This window comes from Paramisgurnus dabryanus, chromosome 12 (genome assembly GCF_030506205.2).
Source record: "Paramisgurnus dabryanus chromosome 12, PD_genome_1.1, whole genome shotgun sequence".
Lineage (NCBI taxonomy): Eukaryota > Metazoa > Chordata > Actinopteri > Cypriniformes > Cobitidae > Paramisgurnus > Paramisgurnus dabryanus.
The window spans coordinates 20,792,925-20,808,883 of NC_133348.1; the positions used below are offsets into that span (position 1 = coordinate 20,792,925).

General features: G+C 36.7%; 1 protein-coding gene across 3 annotated transcripts; it reads left to right on the plus strand.

Annotated features, from left to right (window-relative positions):
- Window positions 1–579: 579 nt before the first annotated feature.
- Window positions 580–9,374, plus strand: spata18 (spermatogenesis associated 18). 3 transcript variants are annotated; one of them, XM_065257140.2, is made up of 12 exons: window positions 582–1,109; window positions 1,955–2,060; window positions 3,012–3,127; window positions 3,286–3,404; window positions 4,008–4,103; window positions 4,614–4,748; window positions 4,926–5,157; window positions 5,450–5,608; window positions 6,727–6,902; window positions 7,081–7,204; window positions 7,407–7,478; window positions 8,501–9,374. In XM_065257140.2, the coding sequence occupies exons 1-12, from the start codon at window positions 1,023–1,025 to the stop codon at window positions 8,555–8,557; spliced, it is 1,479 nt and encodes a 492-aa protein (XP_065113212.1). In that variant the 5' UTR covers window positions 582–1,022; the 3' UTR covers window positions 8,558–9,374. The 3 variants fall into 3 exon arrangements, with proteins under 3 accessions (XP_065113214.1, XP_065113212.1, XP_065113213.1); XM_065257141.2 differs by having other exon boundaries at window positions 583–1,109; window positions 7,407–7,536; XM_065257142.2 differs by lacking the exons at window positions 7,407–7,478; window positions 8,501–9,374 and having other exon boundaries at window positions 580–1,109; window positions 6,727–6,957; window positions 7,081–7,199.
- The last annotated feature ends 6,585 nt before the right edge of the window (window positions 9,375–15,959 follow it).

Sequence of the window (15,959 nt, forward strand, 5' to 3'; positions counted from 1 at the left end):
ACGACCCTATGCGTTCCAGGCAGCCTGTTACTCGTGTTTTTACAACCTTCTACCGGTGAAAGTGCACTGGAACGGCAGTCAAACCCGTGACTTCCCACCCGTGAACTCGTACTAGATCGATGTACTCCCAGTTCAAAGTCGTGAGTCGTGGTTTTGAAGTCGTGAGTTACGGGTTACAGGTTGCCTGGAACGCAGCATAAGAGCCAGTAGTGAATCAAACTCGCCGTATAAGGAAATCACAAATACAGAAATATTCCCATTTAATGTTTAGGACAAATATTTATTTAATAATATTTTATGAATTATTATATTTATTAACATTTATAATATTGTTATTATAATCTTATACATGTTAATGTGTGTTTTTGTGTATATTAATTCGATTTTTGTTAAATAGGTTTTTGTTCCAACAAATATTAAGCACTGGTATTCAGTTCTTGTATTTTTTCTTCGTCTTATATTAATTACAAAGGGGGTTATTTTTTATTTTTGCAGAATAATAGATATATTATGCATTATTAAAAATAACCTGTTCGTGATTTACTTACATTTGTGATCACTGTAACATAATGTAAGACTGATATATCATTTAGCATGAATGTATTTCGACAAACAGTTAACCCATAACACTGACAGCTCTGCACCAGTTATTTTAGTCAGTGTAAATAACGATCTTCCTGCACTTGACATCTGACACCCACTTGTGTCGTTTGACAGTATGAGATTTCATCACTGAGAACTGAGCTTTACCTTCAGACAGAGGCATAGTAACATAATAAGAGCCTAAAAACCTTTGTCCACACTGTGAGTAAACAGCCATGTTTCCTTCATTTGAGAAGTGTAGAACAACGTTGCTACAACGAAAAGCGCGTCCGTAGTTTCAATGCAAGTGTAGGGAAAGTGCCGCGCGCATGGTGGTCTTTACAACCAGTATAAATACAATGCGCGCACTCGCGCTGCTGGATAAAAAGAAGACACGCGGCTGCACCGGGACGTCCTGAAGCTGAGGATTAACTGCAGCTATGGCTGACACTTTACGAAGACTGGTGAACTCTTCCCCTTACAGTGTTTTGCAGGACAAACTTGAAGCCTGGTATAAAGACTACCACGTAAGTAATCAATAATTCAAACTGCCTAACGTATAATCTGTGATCAACCAACCACCCTATTAAATTCTACGACGAGCCTACAGATTAGCCTACAGTATATACAATACGTGTTTGGTTAGTGATGTATACATAATACATTTAGTGATTCTAATAGTTAAGAATCAGAAACAGTTTGCTTTGTACTAACTGCAAAAACGATTTAGCTTTGTGTTTGCAGTATTCCACACTGCATTGACAGATATAAATACGCTGATATGTATGAAAAAATTAATTAAGGATCAAACATTTATTTTCGTTCAGAAATATTCGTCTTATTGAATTGATTTTACCCAAAGTTTGGTTACTAGGACGCTCGTTGTCAGGACAACGGGGACTCTATAATGGCATTCATGGGCTTTTTTACAATCTATGGGCAGAACAGGCTGATGCAGCCGTGCGCGCTCCCGTCATGCTTGTATTTATTGTGCTCCTAAAGTTCTTTAAATGTTTTCTTTTTGATCCTCTCAAATGATTTTTTTAATGAAGCATACAGGTTATTTAAATTATTTTAGTTTATTGATTGACGATTATATTATTTTGCTAATACAACTTCAGACTGTATAATATATAATACGTATAATAACTATAGTAATAAACAGTTGTATACTATGATATTTACTAAAACTCAAAAACACTATCTAGAAATTTTTACTACAGTTTACTGTATTTACTTTTTTATGTGGGAAGAGCACATTGCTGCAGATCTGTTGTGTTCCCATGTGCCTCATTGATGACTGTTAAACTTCAGGCTTCATAATAACTCATAGTCTTATCTCATAACTGCCTTTGGTCATATTTTCTAACAGGTGATCTCTTGTGACCACAACCTGAATCGCTGCTGTGAGCTGGTGGAGCTCACCTCTAAAATTCAAGCTCAGTTGTTCTCCATACTAAACCTTACAGCACAAGAGGGTAACAAACTCACATGTCCCTCTCTTTCCTCCTAACTGTCTCTATTTAAAGTTCCATTCACTTCTTGCATGTCCCTGCTGAATTCCTAGTTCCTATCTATATCTTCTAAATGATCCTATATCTTCTTTTCTCTGACTTTTCAGGTATTCTATTAGAATGTGAAATTCATTCCTTTTGTGCAGCTTTGTTCTGGCGTTGCAGGCATTGTTCTGGGTCCCTTGTAAGGTTTTCCTTACTATAGTACATACTGGGTGCAGGGCAGAGAGGGTTACCTATAAAGTAGGGCTGGGCAAAAAAAATCGATTTTTCAATTAATCGTTTTTTTTTTACGTGGTCGATTCAGAATCGATTCTCAAAGAGCAGAATCGATTTTTTTCCATATTTATTTCTGTAAACATTGAACGAAAAATTTACGTTAATCGAATAACTAGTCTTCTTCACTAGATGTCACCTTCTTTTTTGCCTAGCGCAATGTTACCAAGGAGCAAGAGGCAAGCCTGTCATTCTTTCATGCAGTGCTTAAAATGGCGGTTTCAGGTGCTTCGTCGATTTTATTAATTACCCACTTGTAACCTGCTGTTCACTGTTCTTTTTATTAATATAGTATTTGTATTAAATCTATATTCATTGAGTTGAATAGAGTATAAAAACCGGTCCGAGAACCAAAATCAAAAATTGAATCGAGAATCGAAATCGAATTGATTTGGTAGCTTGTGAATCGAAATTGAATCGATCTGGAAAATCTGAATCGATACCCAGCCCTACTATAAAGTTATATGGCACCATGTATTCCCTACAGTAGTTATTACTTTTACTATTACTTTCTGATTGTTTAAAAAAAGAAATTAATTAAATTATGTTTTGTATTATCAAAACTGTTTAAGAAAAGAAAAAGTGAAGTTATGTTTCAAAGTTATCAAAACCAGATTTGCTGACCTCTCTCTCCTTTAGGAGGACATTATGCAGGGATTGACACTCTTAAATCTCGCCTTTTACCATGGCTTGGCTCCTGCTTTACTATTGCAGCATCCTCAGTCTCCACGGATACAAGCCTCAGTCTCATTCAGGTTAGCTACATATCCCAGAATTCTTGTTTTTTTACCACTTTGTTTTGTGTAACATGATTGTGTTCATGAGTGAAATAAGAATATATAGAAGCCATACTTGTGTATAAGGTACCATATGTCTGTATAAGTGTTGGCACTTGTGTACTTCTGCTGATTAGGAATCTGTGGAGAAAGAGCGCAGGATTCGTGAACTGTCTTCTACTCATGAAAGTGACATGCAGAAAATAGAAGATCAGCTGTGTTCTACACGCATGGAGTTGGACTCAGTTAAACAGGAGTTAGTACCAATTCTAATAACAAGTGTAAACTAAATTAAAACAGAAAAACAGTCTGTACAGTAACTAGACTTATGCTTTAGCCTTAAAGGGACACTCCACTTTTTTTGAAAATAAGCTAATTTTCCAGCTCACCTAAAGTTAAACATCTGAGTTTTACTGTTTTGGAATCCATTCAGCCGATCTCTGGGTCTGGCGTTACCACTTTTAGCATAGCTTAGCATAATTCATTGAATCTGATTAGATCATACCATTGTTCTCAAAAATGACCAAAGAGTTTTGATATTTTTCCTATTTAAAACTTGACTCTTCTGTAGTAACCTGCCTACTTTCATTCTGGGGTAATAATCAAGGAACTTTGTTGCTGAACCATGGGTGCAGCAGGCCCAATGATATTAGGCAGCCTCAAAAATAGTCCCCAGCTAGGTGACTTTCAATGTGACCGGCACTTAGTGTAGTTGCAGGGCTGTGGACTATTTTTGGGTTTAATACCAAAGAATATATACCCTTACAACATATTTTAATATACAAGTATTAGTACAGAAAATTTGTTCAACAACATATACATTTTTTTAAATAATTTATATGCTGTTGTTTGCTTTCAGACTGGCTGATACTCAGATTGATCTGGATTCCACAAAGAATAGATCAGCAACAACACTGCTGGCTACAGAGGATGAAATACTACATCTTAAGGCAGAGTAAGTCAAATGTATTTTTTGTGAGATGATGATTGTTAAAATAAATTTTAATTTATTTATGCCATTCCCGTAGAGGTGTGGTGATGTGTGTTTACATTTTGCATTACATTTATGCATTTGATGCTTCTATCCAAAGCGACTCATATTGTAGTGCATGACATTTTGTAAGATGGTTTGTTATTTGGAAATCGAACCCATGACCTTGTGCTATTAATGCAATACTCTAACATCTGAGCTCTTTATTACGGTAGGTTGTTGGTTTTATTACAAAGCCTGTTTTAGAACAAATAAAGCTTTTTGGAGCTGTATAAAAGTTATCAATTATAGTCATGTTTAGTTTTCATTTGTGTGTTAGAAGTAGGGCCGTCATCAGGGACAACAAGGACCCTGCCAAAGATCACACTTATAATTTTTTTCCATAGAACTATCAATTCTATGGTAGCTCGATGGTGAAATGTTTTTGAATACTAAGGCATTTGTTAAACAATGGAAATGCTGGTTTCATTTTAGGTTACGAGCAGCTCAAGATCAAGTTGCTTTGTATAAGAGAAAGTTGGATGTTCTGGATGACTATGAGAGGCAGGTCAGGATCCTGAAAGATGAGGTCTCTTTCCTCACTGCTGAGAAATCTGTTCTGCAGGAGAGGTATGTTTAAAATGAAAACATACAAACACTCACACTTAAAAATGTGGAATGACACAAGGGCGGGTAACGAATGACAGAATTAAAACATTTAGGTGACCTTTTTTAATAATAATTTTTACGTTTAAGTTTCTTTTCCCATCTCATGACCAACTTTCTATATTTTGACTTCTTTTTCAGATTGGTCAGGAGCCGTTCACCAAGTCCTCTTCCCCGTCGGAGTCGCTCTGTCAGCCCTGTTCGAGGCGATTCTCCTACACGGGCTCAGCTCACCAGCTCCTCTCGGCACGCGCGGCTGGTCTCTCGTTTCTCAGACCTGTATGCTACTGAGAGACTCGAGGCTCAGAGTCTCCTGCGCAGATACATTGACGATCTGGAAACAGTCCAGAAGATCATTTTCATTGCTGTTGTGGTGAGAAGATCTTTGGTTACCACCCATCATGCTTGTCAACTGTTATTGTAGAGCAGTCACAATGCTATGACCCTAAAAGCATTACTGGATTTAAACTAACAATGTTTGAGGGGAGATATCTTGAAATATGTGTCTAACCATGCAGTGTATATTTTGATTACACTATTAGAGTTCAATAATTGTTTTTAAATCTTAAATAAGAACCGATTTGATATATAATGTAGTATTTTGATGTGCTATAATGAGCGGGGAGGATGCTGTATTGTAATTACTTGTTTGTATTTTTCCATAGGAATCCTTCCAGGCTGCTAAACTGGCCTATCGGCAGTTTAAGATACGTGTAAGGAAGTCTCTTTCCTCCACACACATTGGCCCTGAGAGTCTAGAGGATGCAGTAGTGGATTATATTGTGAGAAATCTGGACCTGTACGATGTGCAAACCAGCGTTAATGTATGTACAACAACTTCATTGCTGAGAATCTTTTATTCCTTTTAACTCATATCATTTCACGTCGAATATTTCAAATGTTGCTAGATTTAAGAATTTGTGACCCTGCCTGTGAAAACCAGGCTAAAGTCTCATAATCTAATTATAAGATTTGGAGCATTAAAGTTTGATTTCAACTAATGCTGGGCAAAGATTAATCGTGATTAATCGCATACAAAATAAAACTGCCTTTTTGCATAATATATGTGTCTATGTATTTTTAAACACAGACACATACTTATATACATTTCAGAACATTTTATTTATATATATATTTTTTATATATAATATAGAATATATAAAAATATAAATAAATATATATACACATGCAAATGTTTCTTAAATACATACATGAATGTGTGTGTATTTATAGATAATAATAACACACAGCACACACTCATATCATATACAAAAATCACTTTTTTTTTACTATTTTGCAAGCGATTCATCGCGATTAATCTTTGCCGATAACTAATTTCAACCATTGTTTCACTTTTCAATAGTCAATATTAATATTAAGATATCAATGTTAACAAATTTTGAATGTTATCAAAGATTTCTAATTTTTATTTGCACAACTGAAGCTGCTGGGTTGTTAATATAACCTATAATTGGGTTAAATAGTGACAAACCATACTTTTTTATTTAAATGAACTTAAAACATTTCCATATCTCACCCAACCATGGAAACAAGCATAGCTAAATTTAAGCCCAACGGTTGTGTTTGTCATATTTTACCCAACAATAAATTGAAACAACACAACATTTTGGGTTTAACCAACCCATGTAAATTAAAGTCCATCTGTTGGGTTTATCATGAATGGAAACAACCCAACATTTTGGGTTAAACATGTTAATTTAAGTTCAGCAGTTGGGTTTGTCCATATTTTACCTAACCATAGGTTAAACAACACAGCGTTTTGGGTTAAACCAACCCAGCATAGGTTAATTTATGTCTAGCGGTTGTGTTGGCCATTTTACCCAACCATGGGGTGAAACTACCTAGCATTTTTCAGAGTGTAGTTTATTTCATTATTGTTAAGAGCAAAATAATGCAGTTCGTTCACTGTCCATCTTTTCAGGACGTCATAAATGCGATGAACGTAAATCCACGCATCTCTTTCCCGCCGGAGGTTGACTTTGTTCTGATCAGCAGCTTTATCAGGGAAGCGTGTCGAATAGCTTTCGCCATGCAGACTCTGGACCCTCCACTAGATCTGGCCTTCAGCTCAGAAGGAGAACTGTACAGCGATGTGAAGTCAGTGGAGCTCAAAAAACAAACACAAATCCACACATAAACAGACCCACAGCAAGTAAAACATTATTTAGAGCGTAATGCGTTATACACTGAAACATTTTTAAAACCAAAACAAATAGAGACACACAATGAAATGAGTGGCTCATATTGACACACAGTCTCTGTCTCTCTCTTTCAGGTACAGACGTAGTTTTGATTCAGAGTTCACTGCTCCTCTGGTGGTGTATCATGTGTGGCCGGCGCTGGTGGAGGGAGACGCTGTCATACTGAAAGGAGAGGCAGTGACCAAAAGAGGAGTGCTGGTATGTTCAAAAACTTTAAATGCATTTACAGCAGTCATGACATACTCCACGGGATTGAAAGAAAATCTATATTCTTAAAAAAAATTTAACTGATAAGGACTTGTGGAATCTGTTTATGGTTTGCAATAAGCCTATTTATTTGCTAGATAATAATTAAATAAAGATGCATCAATGTGGATCATTGTGTTTTTGTCTTATATAGTGGAAAAGCAGGAGTCGTAGCTCCAGTCCTGTTCGCTCCCTATCTCGCTCAGGAAGCCCTACCCGCACATTTGTGAGTTTCTGTGATGACTGAAAACTTGGACAGTTGCTCTTCAATCCATCATATATAAGTATATATAGCCTTTGAATTGCATGCATGTGTCTGTTACTTTAAGAGTTAAGTGTGCTTCATATCTCTCTTGCGCATGCTTCCTCACTGAGTCTAAGGGTTAGTGGGATTTCTTTTAACATTTTTATACGAGGTTCGTTCCTGCCAATCCAGGACTTTTTGCCAATCCAGAGCTGACCTTCATATAAATTGATTATGAAAATCTTTATTGCATGTTTCATAAATATGTTAAAATTTTGATTTTCTTTGCTTTTTTAAACATTAGAGGCACAACTATTAGATATGTTAAATGCAATATACCTAGCATGTAAAATAGCTTTTTCCCTGTGGGCTGCAAAAATTTTAAGGGGACATATCATGAAAATCTGACTTTTCCCATGTGTTCGTGCTATAATTTGGTCCCAAGTGCTTGTATCAACCTAGAAAATGTGAAAAAGGTCAACCCAGTAACTTAGTTTTGGCATTCTTTTCAAGCATGTAAAAAAATAGGTAATTGAAATTTGCCTCCTCTTGTGATGTCATAAGGGGATCTTAATATAATAATACCACCCCTTAATCTGCACTATCCAACCACGGCACTGCCATTTAGTGCAGAGATCAGTTCATTTGCATTCAAAAGGATGCACCCAAAAACAGCACATTTTTGCTCACACCTACAAAGTGACAATTTTAACATGTTATAATAAATTATTTATATGGTATTTTGAGCTAAAACTTCACATACATACTCTGGGGACACCAAAGATTTATTTTACATCTTAAAAATGTCATGTGAAATGTCCCCTTTAAATTAATAGAAATTTAAATAGCTGATGCATATTAAGTTTGACTCCCTGAAGTTGGCAATTAAATTGTTTTTACTCTATTTATTAAAAGTGCCTTTAGATTTTAGTATTTTTTTTAATAAGAGTGATTTTCCAGATGTTTCTTTGTTGACTTTTGTAATTCTCTCTGTGTTTTGTCAGATGCCCAGTCGTAGTCGAAGTCCCTCGCCTGGACGTCTCTCTACTAGTCGACTATAAATTTCAACATCTGAAGTGTGTCAATAGGATAACATATTTTTTCTTAATCTTTTTTTCCAGGAATTATGTATATTTGATATGTGTGGGATAAAATAGAACAGAGTGTTCAAGATAAACAGTTATCTTCATATCAAAACATTTTATGAGAGACAAACTTTGATAATATTTCTGGGGCCTTATGCATGCATTCATCAGGTCCAGGCACAGTTCATAAATCTACATTATATTGATCCGTGTATTCACTTCCTGTACAGAAATGTACTTGCTAAGGTGCTTTGTTTGTCATGTCAACTAATCACATAATAGGTGCTTTTTTGTATGAAGTGATTTGTTTTCATATATTTGGTGTTATGTGATTTTCCTTTACAGTAGAAACTAGAAATTCTGTTGGTTTTAAAACGTCATACCTGCACATCAGCACTTTTGTAATTCAGATTCCCTGGAGAAATAAGTTGATTGGTTGATTTGAATTGAAATCTGTTTTCTGTCTTTACTTGAAATATCAATGCTGGAAGTCAAGTGATTGTAGTTTATTTTCACCAACAAAACATAGACCTAACAGAATCTGCAGTATATTTTTACCAATGTGAGATGTATTGGTTTGTATTGTATGAATTCCTAGTTAAAGGAACTTTTCTCCTATTGGTGCTAAATAGTTAGGTTTACTTCAATAAACGAGTCTGTAACAAAACCTCAATTTTACAGTATGGTTTTAAGGTGCTGTGTCTATACTTCTGATTTTATTAATGAAGTCTGTGTCAAAAAAAAAACCTAAAGAATTTTATAAACATTGTTTCTGTTATCTTAAATCATTCATTAAAATTTCTAATACATGAACAAATAGTGAATTGAGTTTAAAGTTACTGTGAAAACCTCCTTGTACAGTACAGTACTGCAAACCTCTGAATCATCCTAAAAATAGGTAATTCTGTCGGAAAAGTGAAGTCATGACAGTGTGCACTGATCTGTATAAACCAGTGGCAAAAAGGCATACCTGCCCATTTTATTTGTCATCACTAGGGGGCACTCAATTCACACAAATCTTGCAGATGGTACTGCTAAATTAAATGGGCACCTATTTCATTGCTAAACAACAACGTTATTTAGAGTATATAATACAATTTGTGTGGTTTATGGTTAAAAAACTACACTATTTTCCACATACCGTACATTTTTGTAGCTCCAGATTTCCTTCTCTTCCTGAAACGCACTGATTTTGCACAAAATGTATTGATTTAAAAAGCGCTGTGTCCCTGATTGGCCGGCTAATCTGTACGTTGTGATTGGCCTGAATACCTCTGACGTCAAACGGAAATGTGATGCTCCTTACCATGTTTGAAAGATTCGGTCACATGCCAAAGCCAACTTACAGACTGTGAGTCTGAACCGGGAGGAATTATGATAATGTCGGTCTTTACTACATTAACAATCCCAGGAAGTAAACTGTTGCCTACAATCTGTGTTTTTGTTGTAGTCCAATAAAAGAGATTTACGTTGGAAAACAGAAAAGTACACTACGGATTAGGTAAACAGGGCATAGGTTGGGGCCCTAATGGATTTGCCTTAGGCCCCCAAATCACTAAATCCGCCCCTGTGTGTGCCCCCAGGTGCAGGAGTCATAGCTCCCCAGTTCAAATGTTCTGGCGCTGGGGCTGACACATGCACCAGCTACGGAGACATGCTGGTTAAGAGACATCCGTTTCAGACTGCAAATAAAAGCAGCATTATACTGTTGCTATGATATTGCCCAATCCCCTGCTGTCATATGGTGAGCCAGGAAGAGAAAATGATGAGCAGAGTAATTGCAGAATGACTTTTAGGCCAAATCATACTGGGAAATTATAAAGCAGGGACCGGTAATACAGTCAGCTGCAGGATGAACTCATGCTCAGGGGCCACTTATAATGTTCCTGAAATAAACAGATGCTGTATTTTGCTTCAACGTCCTGGAATTACCTCAAGCGGGAGTTATTTTGAGCGCAGTTGCTGTCTGACCTGGAGTTTCTCAGCTTGGATTAAAGCATGCTGAGATCTAAGACGTCTAGAAAATCAAGATTAAGCCAAAGTATGCATAAATATAAGTTCCTGCATTCATTACTGGTTATGGAAGGTAATCTCAAAAATAATAATTTAAATTCTGTCATTAATTACTTAGCATGAAACAGTTTCATGATGCTTATATTTTGGAGTTTTTCAGACACACTCCATATTTAATTGAAACAACCCAGATGATGATGATAAAGGGTTGGCAGAATATTTTTCCCATGGAAGATAGGAATTCATTTGGAATGACAAAAATGAATATTATTATTATTTTGGCAGAACTATGAAAAAACATCAACAATTACAGCCTTAAATAAGCTGTTTCTTATCTTGACTGCAGATCACTGAATACTTGATTTATTAGCAGAGGCGGACACTACTTGAGTATTTTAAGTAAATTTCACAAGCATGTGTGTCTGTCTTGGGAAAAAATTACTTTACTGTACTAAAAAATGTTCACTAAATTCTAAAGCATAGAAATACTGTGTATACCTTTAATATTGCATATTAAAATTGATTTCATACCTAATTACATGAATATTGTGTACTTTTTACTTAAGTGAAAGTAAAAAAAAATACTAGATGTTTACTTAAATATTAAATATAAACCAAAAACTTGAAATTATGAAATGTAGTGGAGTAAAATTTATAATAATATGCTTTGGAATGTATGTTTTCCAAAGAAAAAAAGTCTAAAATACAAATACTTAAAAAATTACTTTTATGTAGAAAGTAAAAAGACTTAAGTAGTGTGCGCCTCTGTTTATTAGGTTCTAGTTAGTATGCATTGGTTTAAAAAGTAACTTGCTAATAATTCATGCTTAACCACTGGGTGGCAATCTTGCTTTAAAGTTGAGAAACTCATCAAGTCAGATTTTTGTGCCTTCACAGTATACAGTATCTATGAGTTATGACAAATAACAGGTTGTGTGTGGGAAAAAAAGAAAGACAAGGTGGGGAGGTAATAAAAGTTTTAAATTTGTTCTTGAGAATATCTTCCTTCGTGTTCATCAAAACAAAGAAATTTATACAGGTTTGTAGCATGAGGTTGTAACAACATGTAAGTAAATGATGACAGAACTTTCATTTTTGGGTGAACTTTCCCCTATAAAGGGATACCCAAAACTTTAAATTTACGTATAATTTAAGTTGTTAACCTGTATTAATGTATTTGTTCTGCTGCACACAATGAAGATATAATATGACAATGAAAAGATAACCAAACAGATGATGGGCACCATTAATTTCTGTAGTATTATATAGTATTAAAGGCAAGGTGCATGATCTCTGAAAGCCAATGTTGACATTTAAAATTATAGAAGCTAACACGCCCCTACCCCAAAAGAATGTGGACCTTCTTTGATAAACCCACATCCGCAACCCAGGCAACAATGTTGGTTAGCAGACACTGACCTTGCTACTGTTTGGCTACAAGTGTGTTTTGGTAGTCGGCCTGACTCCCTCTTCCAAAGCAGTTTTCAGAAATCATGCAATTGCCTTTAAGTCAATGGTGCCCCAGATTTGCTTTCTTAACATTCTTCAAAATATCTCCCTTTGTGTTCAACAGAACAAAGTATTTTATACAAGTTTGGAACAATTTGACAGTAATCACAGAAAATTCATTTTCAATGAACTATCCCTTTAAAGTGCCACTTTGTAAGACTGCAATTGTCTGTTTTCAGTGTTTTAAATACTGTTGTTGTATATCCACCTAATATTTTACATAAATGTATGTGCCGCCACGTTTGAGCTCCTTTGTTTAAGAATTCCGGTGAGCCACTACAGCTTATGGTAGTCGTATTGTCAGGGACACGATTGTGCCATTTTGACTGGCTTTTTAATGTTTATTATAAAATCCAGAAAGACCGGCATAATTTGTGCAGTTAGGGGTTGCCATAATAGCTGGTAAAAACTTAGTAAATCTCTTCAAACGACTTGTTTTAACCATAATCCATGCATAAGAGCTGAATGTGTATGTGGCGCACATGCACACATAATCTATCCACACATCCATCCAGTTAAACCTTTCATAGAAACTGACAATAAATAGAGTCGTTCTACCTCTAAAATAATTTTAGAGACATTATTTTAAGGTCGAAAAACTACAAAATGTTGCTTTGCTGTATTAATGTGGAAACAGTGTTCATAAATGCTAATTAACATCAGCATATTTACACATGCTTATGAGCAGAATCCTTAAGCGAGGATAATGACCAAAACTTGACAGGGCTTTTGCTCAGAGTGAGACTGAAACAGGATGGATGGACTAAAGCTTCATTAGGATCTCTGGGCGAGTGAAAGGGCAAATAACAAATGTTTACTGCAGGCACAAGCAGGGCATCATACAAAGTCACCATGGCATGCAGTGGCAGTTCTGGGTCTCTTGGTGTCCAATGCAAGTGCAGATATGACCACTTTTAAAGATGTTAGTAGTTTTGATAAGCTTGCTTGTTACTTGCAATACAGGTCTTCACCATTATTATTCAATATCATTCATTCTTTATTGTAACATTTTGGCATTTGGCATGTGCTTTCATCCGAACTTTGTCTATATTGATTAATTCAAAAATGTATTTGTTGGTCTGCAAGCATGGCCAGAGCCATCTCAGAGGTATTTTTATTGCTGGAAAAACAATGCATAGGGATCAATTTTAAGTTATGTTGTTTAGTTTGGCTGGTTTTCTGTTGGCCATGTACTATGTTTTGTGGCTAAATCTATAAAGAATGAAACAAAATATGTCTGCTGACACAAGCCAGAGTACAAGACCATAGGGAATCACGGCCTACAGATACTCCAAACCAAAGCTGATTCAGGAAAGTTAAAAAAATGTGTTACATGTTACATACTTCAATGTTTTGTAGAAACAAACAGGTTCATTTTCACTGTAGTCTCTTTGGTTAGATGATTACAGTCAGCCTGTGTTACCTGTGTCTTTTCCATCCGTGACCAGTCTGAAACTACCCTTTTATCGCTTGCCCTCATGGTCCATAAAGAAATCCTTCCAGGATGCACATTTGTGATCTCCATGATGGAAACAGCAGTGAAAGTATTCACACACCAAATCCTAACTGGGTTAAAATGGTTTCACAGAGGTCTGATTGGAAAGCTTGTTGTGGTTTGGTCGTCTCATCTGATCAGACCTCAACAGTTACAATCTGATACAAACCCAGAGGGATGGTTCCCAAGTTATGGTGTGGTTTGAGAGTCAGGAGACCGTAACCGCAGAGACCTCCTGCTTGTTCACTGGTGGTGAGCTCTGCAGGGGCCTGTAACTCACCCAAATTTTGGAGGGGGCTAGAGTATATAAGTGTGTTTAGGAATATCCTCCCACTGTGTACATCAGTTAAATTCCTCATCCATCTACAGATCTCCTTTCATCTTCCTCCTGCCAAAGCTCTCTTCTTGGAGATGAAAGTCTTGACCATAACCCTAACCTTGCATAGCTTTTATGGTCATGAATACTTGTGATAGGGCCACCATGCATTATCTTTTTTAAAGGGGATATTTTATGAGACTTTTTTAAGATGTAAAATTTGGTGTTCCCAGAGTGTGTCGGTTAAGTTCTAGCTCAAAAGATCCCATAGATTAGGGATGCACCGAATCCAGGATTCGGCCGAATACTGGGCTTTTTAACGGGGTTCGAGTTCGGCCGAATCTTAGATTTTTTTTCCACCGAACCGAACCCTAAGCTTGCGCTACGCTGGTCGACGTCACGCGGCCGTTGATTACACACATCAGGTGCTGTCGTGGAGATAAGTGTTTTTTTTTTCCGGTGAGCGTTAGGGGCGTTTCACATTTCGTGGACGCACCTGGAAAAACTAACGCATCGCACCGCATCGCTTTCATTGTGCTTTGCAGTCGGGCTATCAAAATGCATCCCCGCCCTCCCCGTCGGGCTATCTTGACTTATAGGGAGGAAAAAATATATTTAAATGCTTATGTATCCTCTCACAGATTTGGATGGGTAATTGTGGTGCATTAAATTCAGGCATTGGGTATTTAAATTGCGTTTGAGCGTGTGCTCGAGTTTTAATTCACTTTCGCGATCGGGCAAAGCCGCAGTACAGGAAGCAATCCGTACTGATTTGTCATGGATTTTTGTGCAAATCCTCCAACTTCGTCCTGTCAGTCATTACTATCCTCACGTAAGAAAATTAAATCTCTCGCAGCAAGCTTTAAAGTGATATAGATTGTACGGGCAGTGAAAAGAGTGACTCTGTGCAGAATCGCTGTTAGAGCGACAGTAGCCCCTGTTTTTCTGATCGAAAAAATGATCCAATCTCTAACTGGATGATCCAAACTGTGAGTTTTTTTGACCCACTGAACCACTTTTAAAGGGTGGGTGTATCTGGTGTGGAGATGAGCAGGAACAGTTGGTTTACATAGAAATTCAGTTTTTTGTTTGTTAAAAAACCAACAGCATCAAAACAACAACAAGAATAGCAGATTAAACATTTTGGTTAGAGGCACTATTGGCTTTGTATTGGCAAATTTCGGGCTACCAAAAACTGAAGAGTGCCTGCCCGAAGGGCTACCAGGGATTTTGCAATTTTGCGAGCCCTGTAATGGAATAGGGATGCGAGTAGGATTCGGTATTCGGTTTCGGCCGAATCTTAAACAGTGGATTCGGTATTCCGCCGAACCCAAAAAATCTGGATTCGGTGCATCCCTATTTATTATAGCATGTTAAAAATTTTAGGTGTGTCACTGTAAATGCAAATGAGCTGATAAAATGCAAACACTGATCGCCATAATGGTGGTTTGTTGAAATTGAAACATTCTCTCTCTCTCTCTCTCTCTGCACTAAATGGTGGTGCCAAGCTGGATCAAAGCCATAAAGATCTATACAGTCAGCTCCCATAAACACAACTAATGGACACTTGAGGAACATTTCCTGCCTTCAAAGTTCGTCAACCACCAAAACATTTTACCTATTGAGACACCCCTGAACTCCACACATTCTTTCTTCAAGCTTTGTACAAACATGCTCCTTCCCTGTGATGTGATGGATCTCTTGGGCCTGTGTTGGAGCTGTATGATTTCACATTATGGATAATCTGGACATTGTCTATCTCCATGTCACTCACCTAATCTCTTTTAATTATAAAAGTATTCTCTCCTTTGTAAAAATTTTTTCATCAGTCAATGTTTTATTCACCCTCAAAATTTTTTTATGTGCACTACTTAACTCCCCCCATTTTCCCTTTATCAAACACTCCCTCAATCTCTCCGAAATCGAGCTTTTGGGACTCTTTTGGGAGTCTGAGAACTGGGCTGAATCCTGCAGTCCAGTATTAACACGTCTATATATCACTGCACACACAGACAGGGTTACGGGTGACTGCACCTTTCCATTTA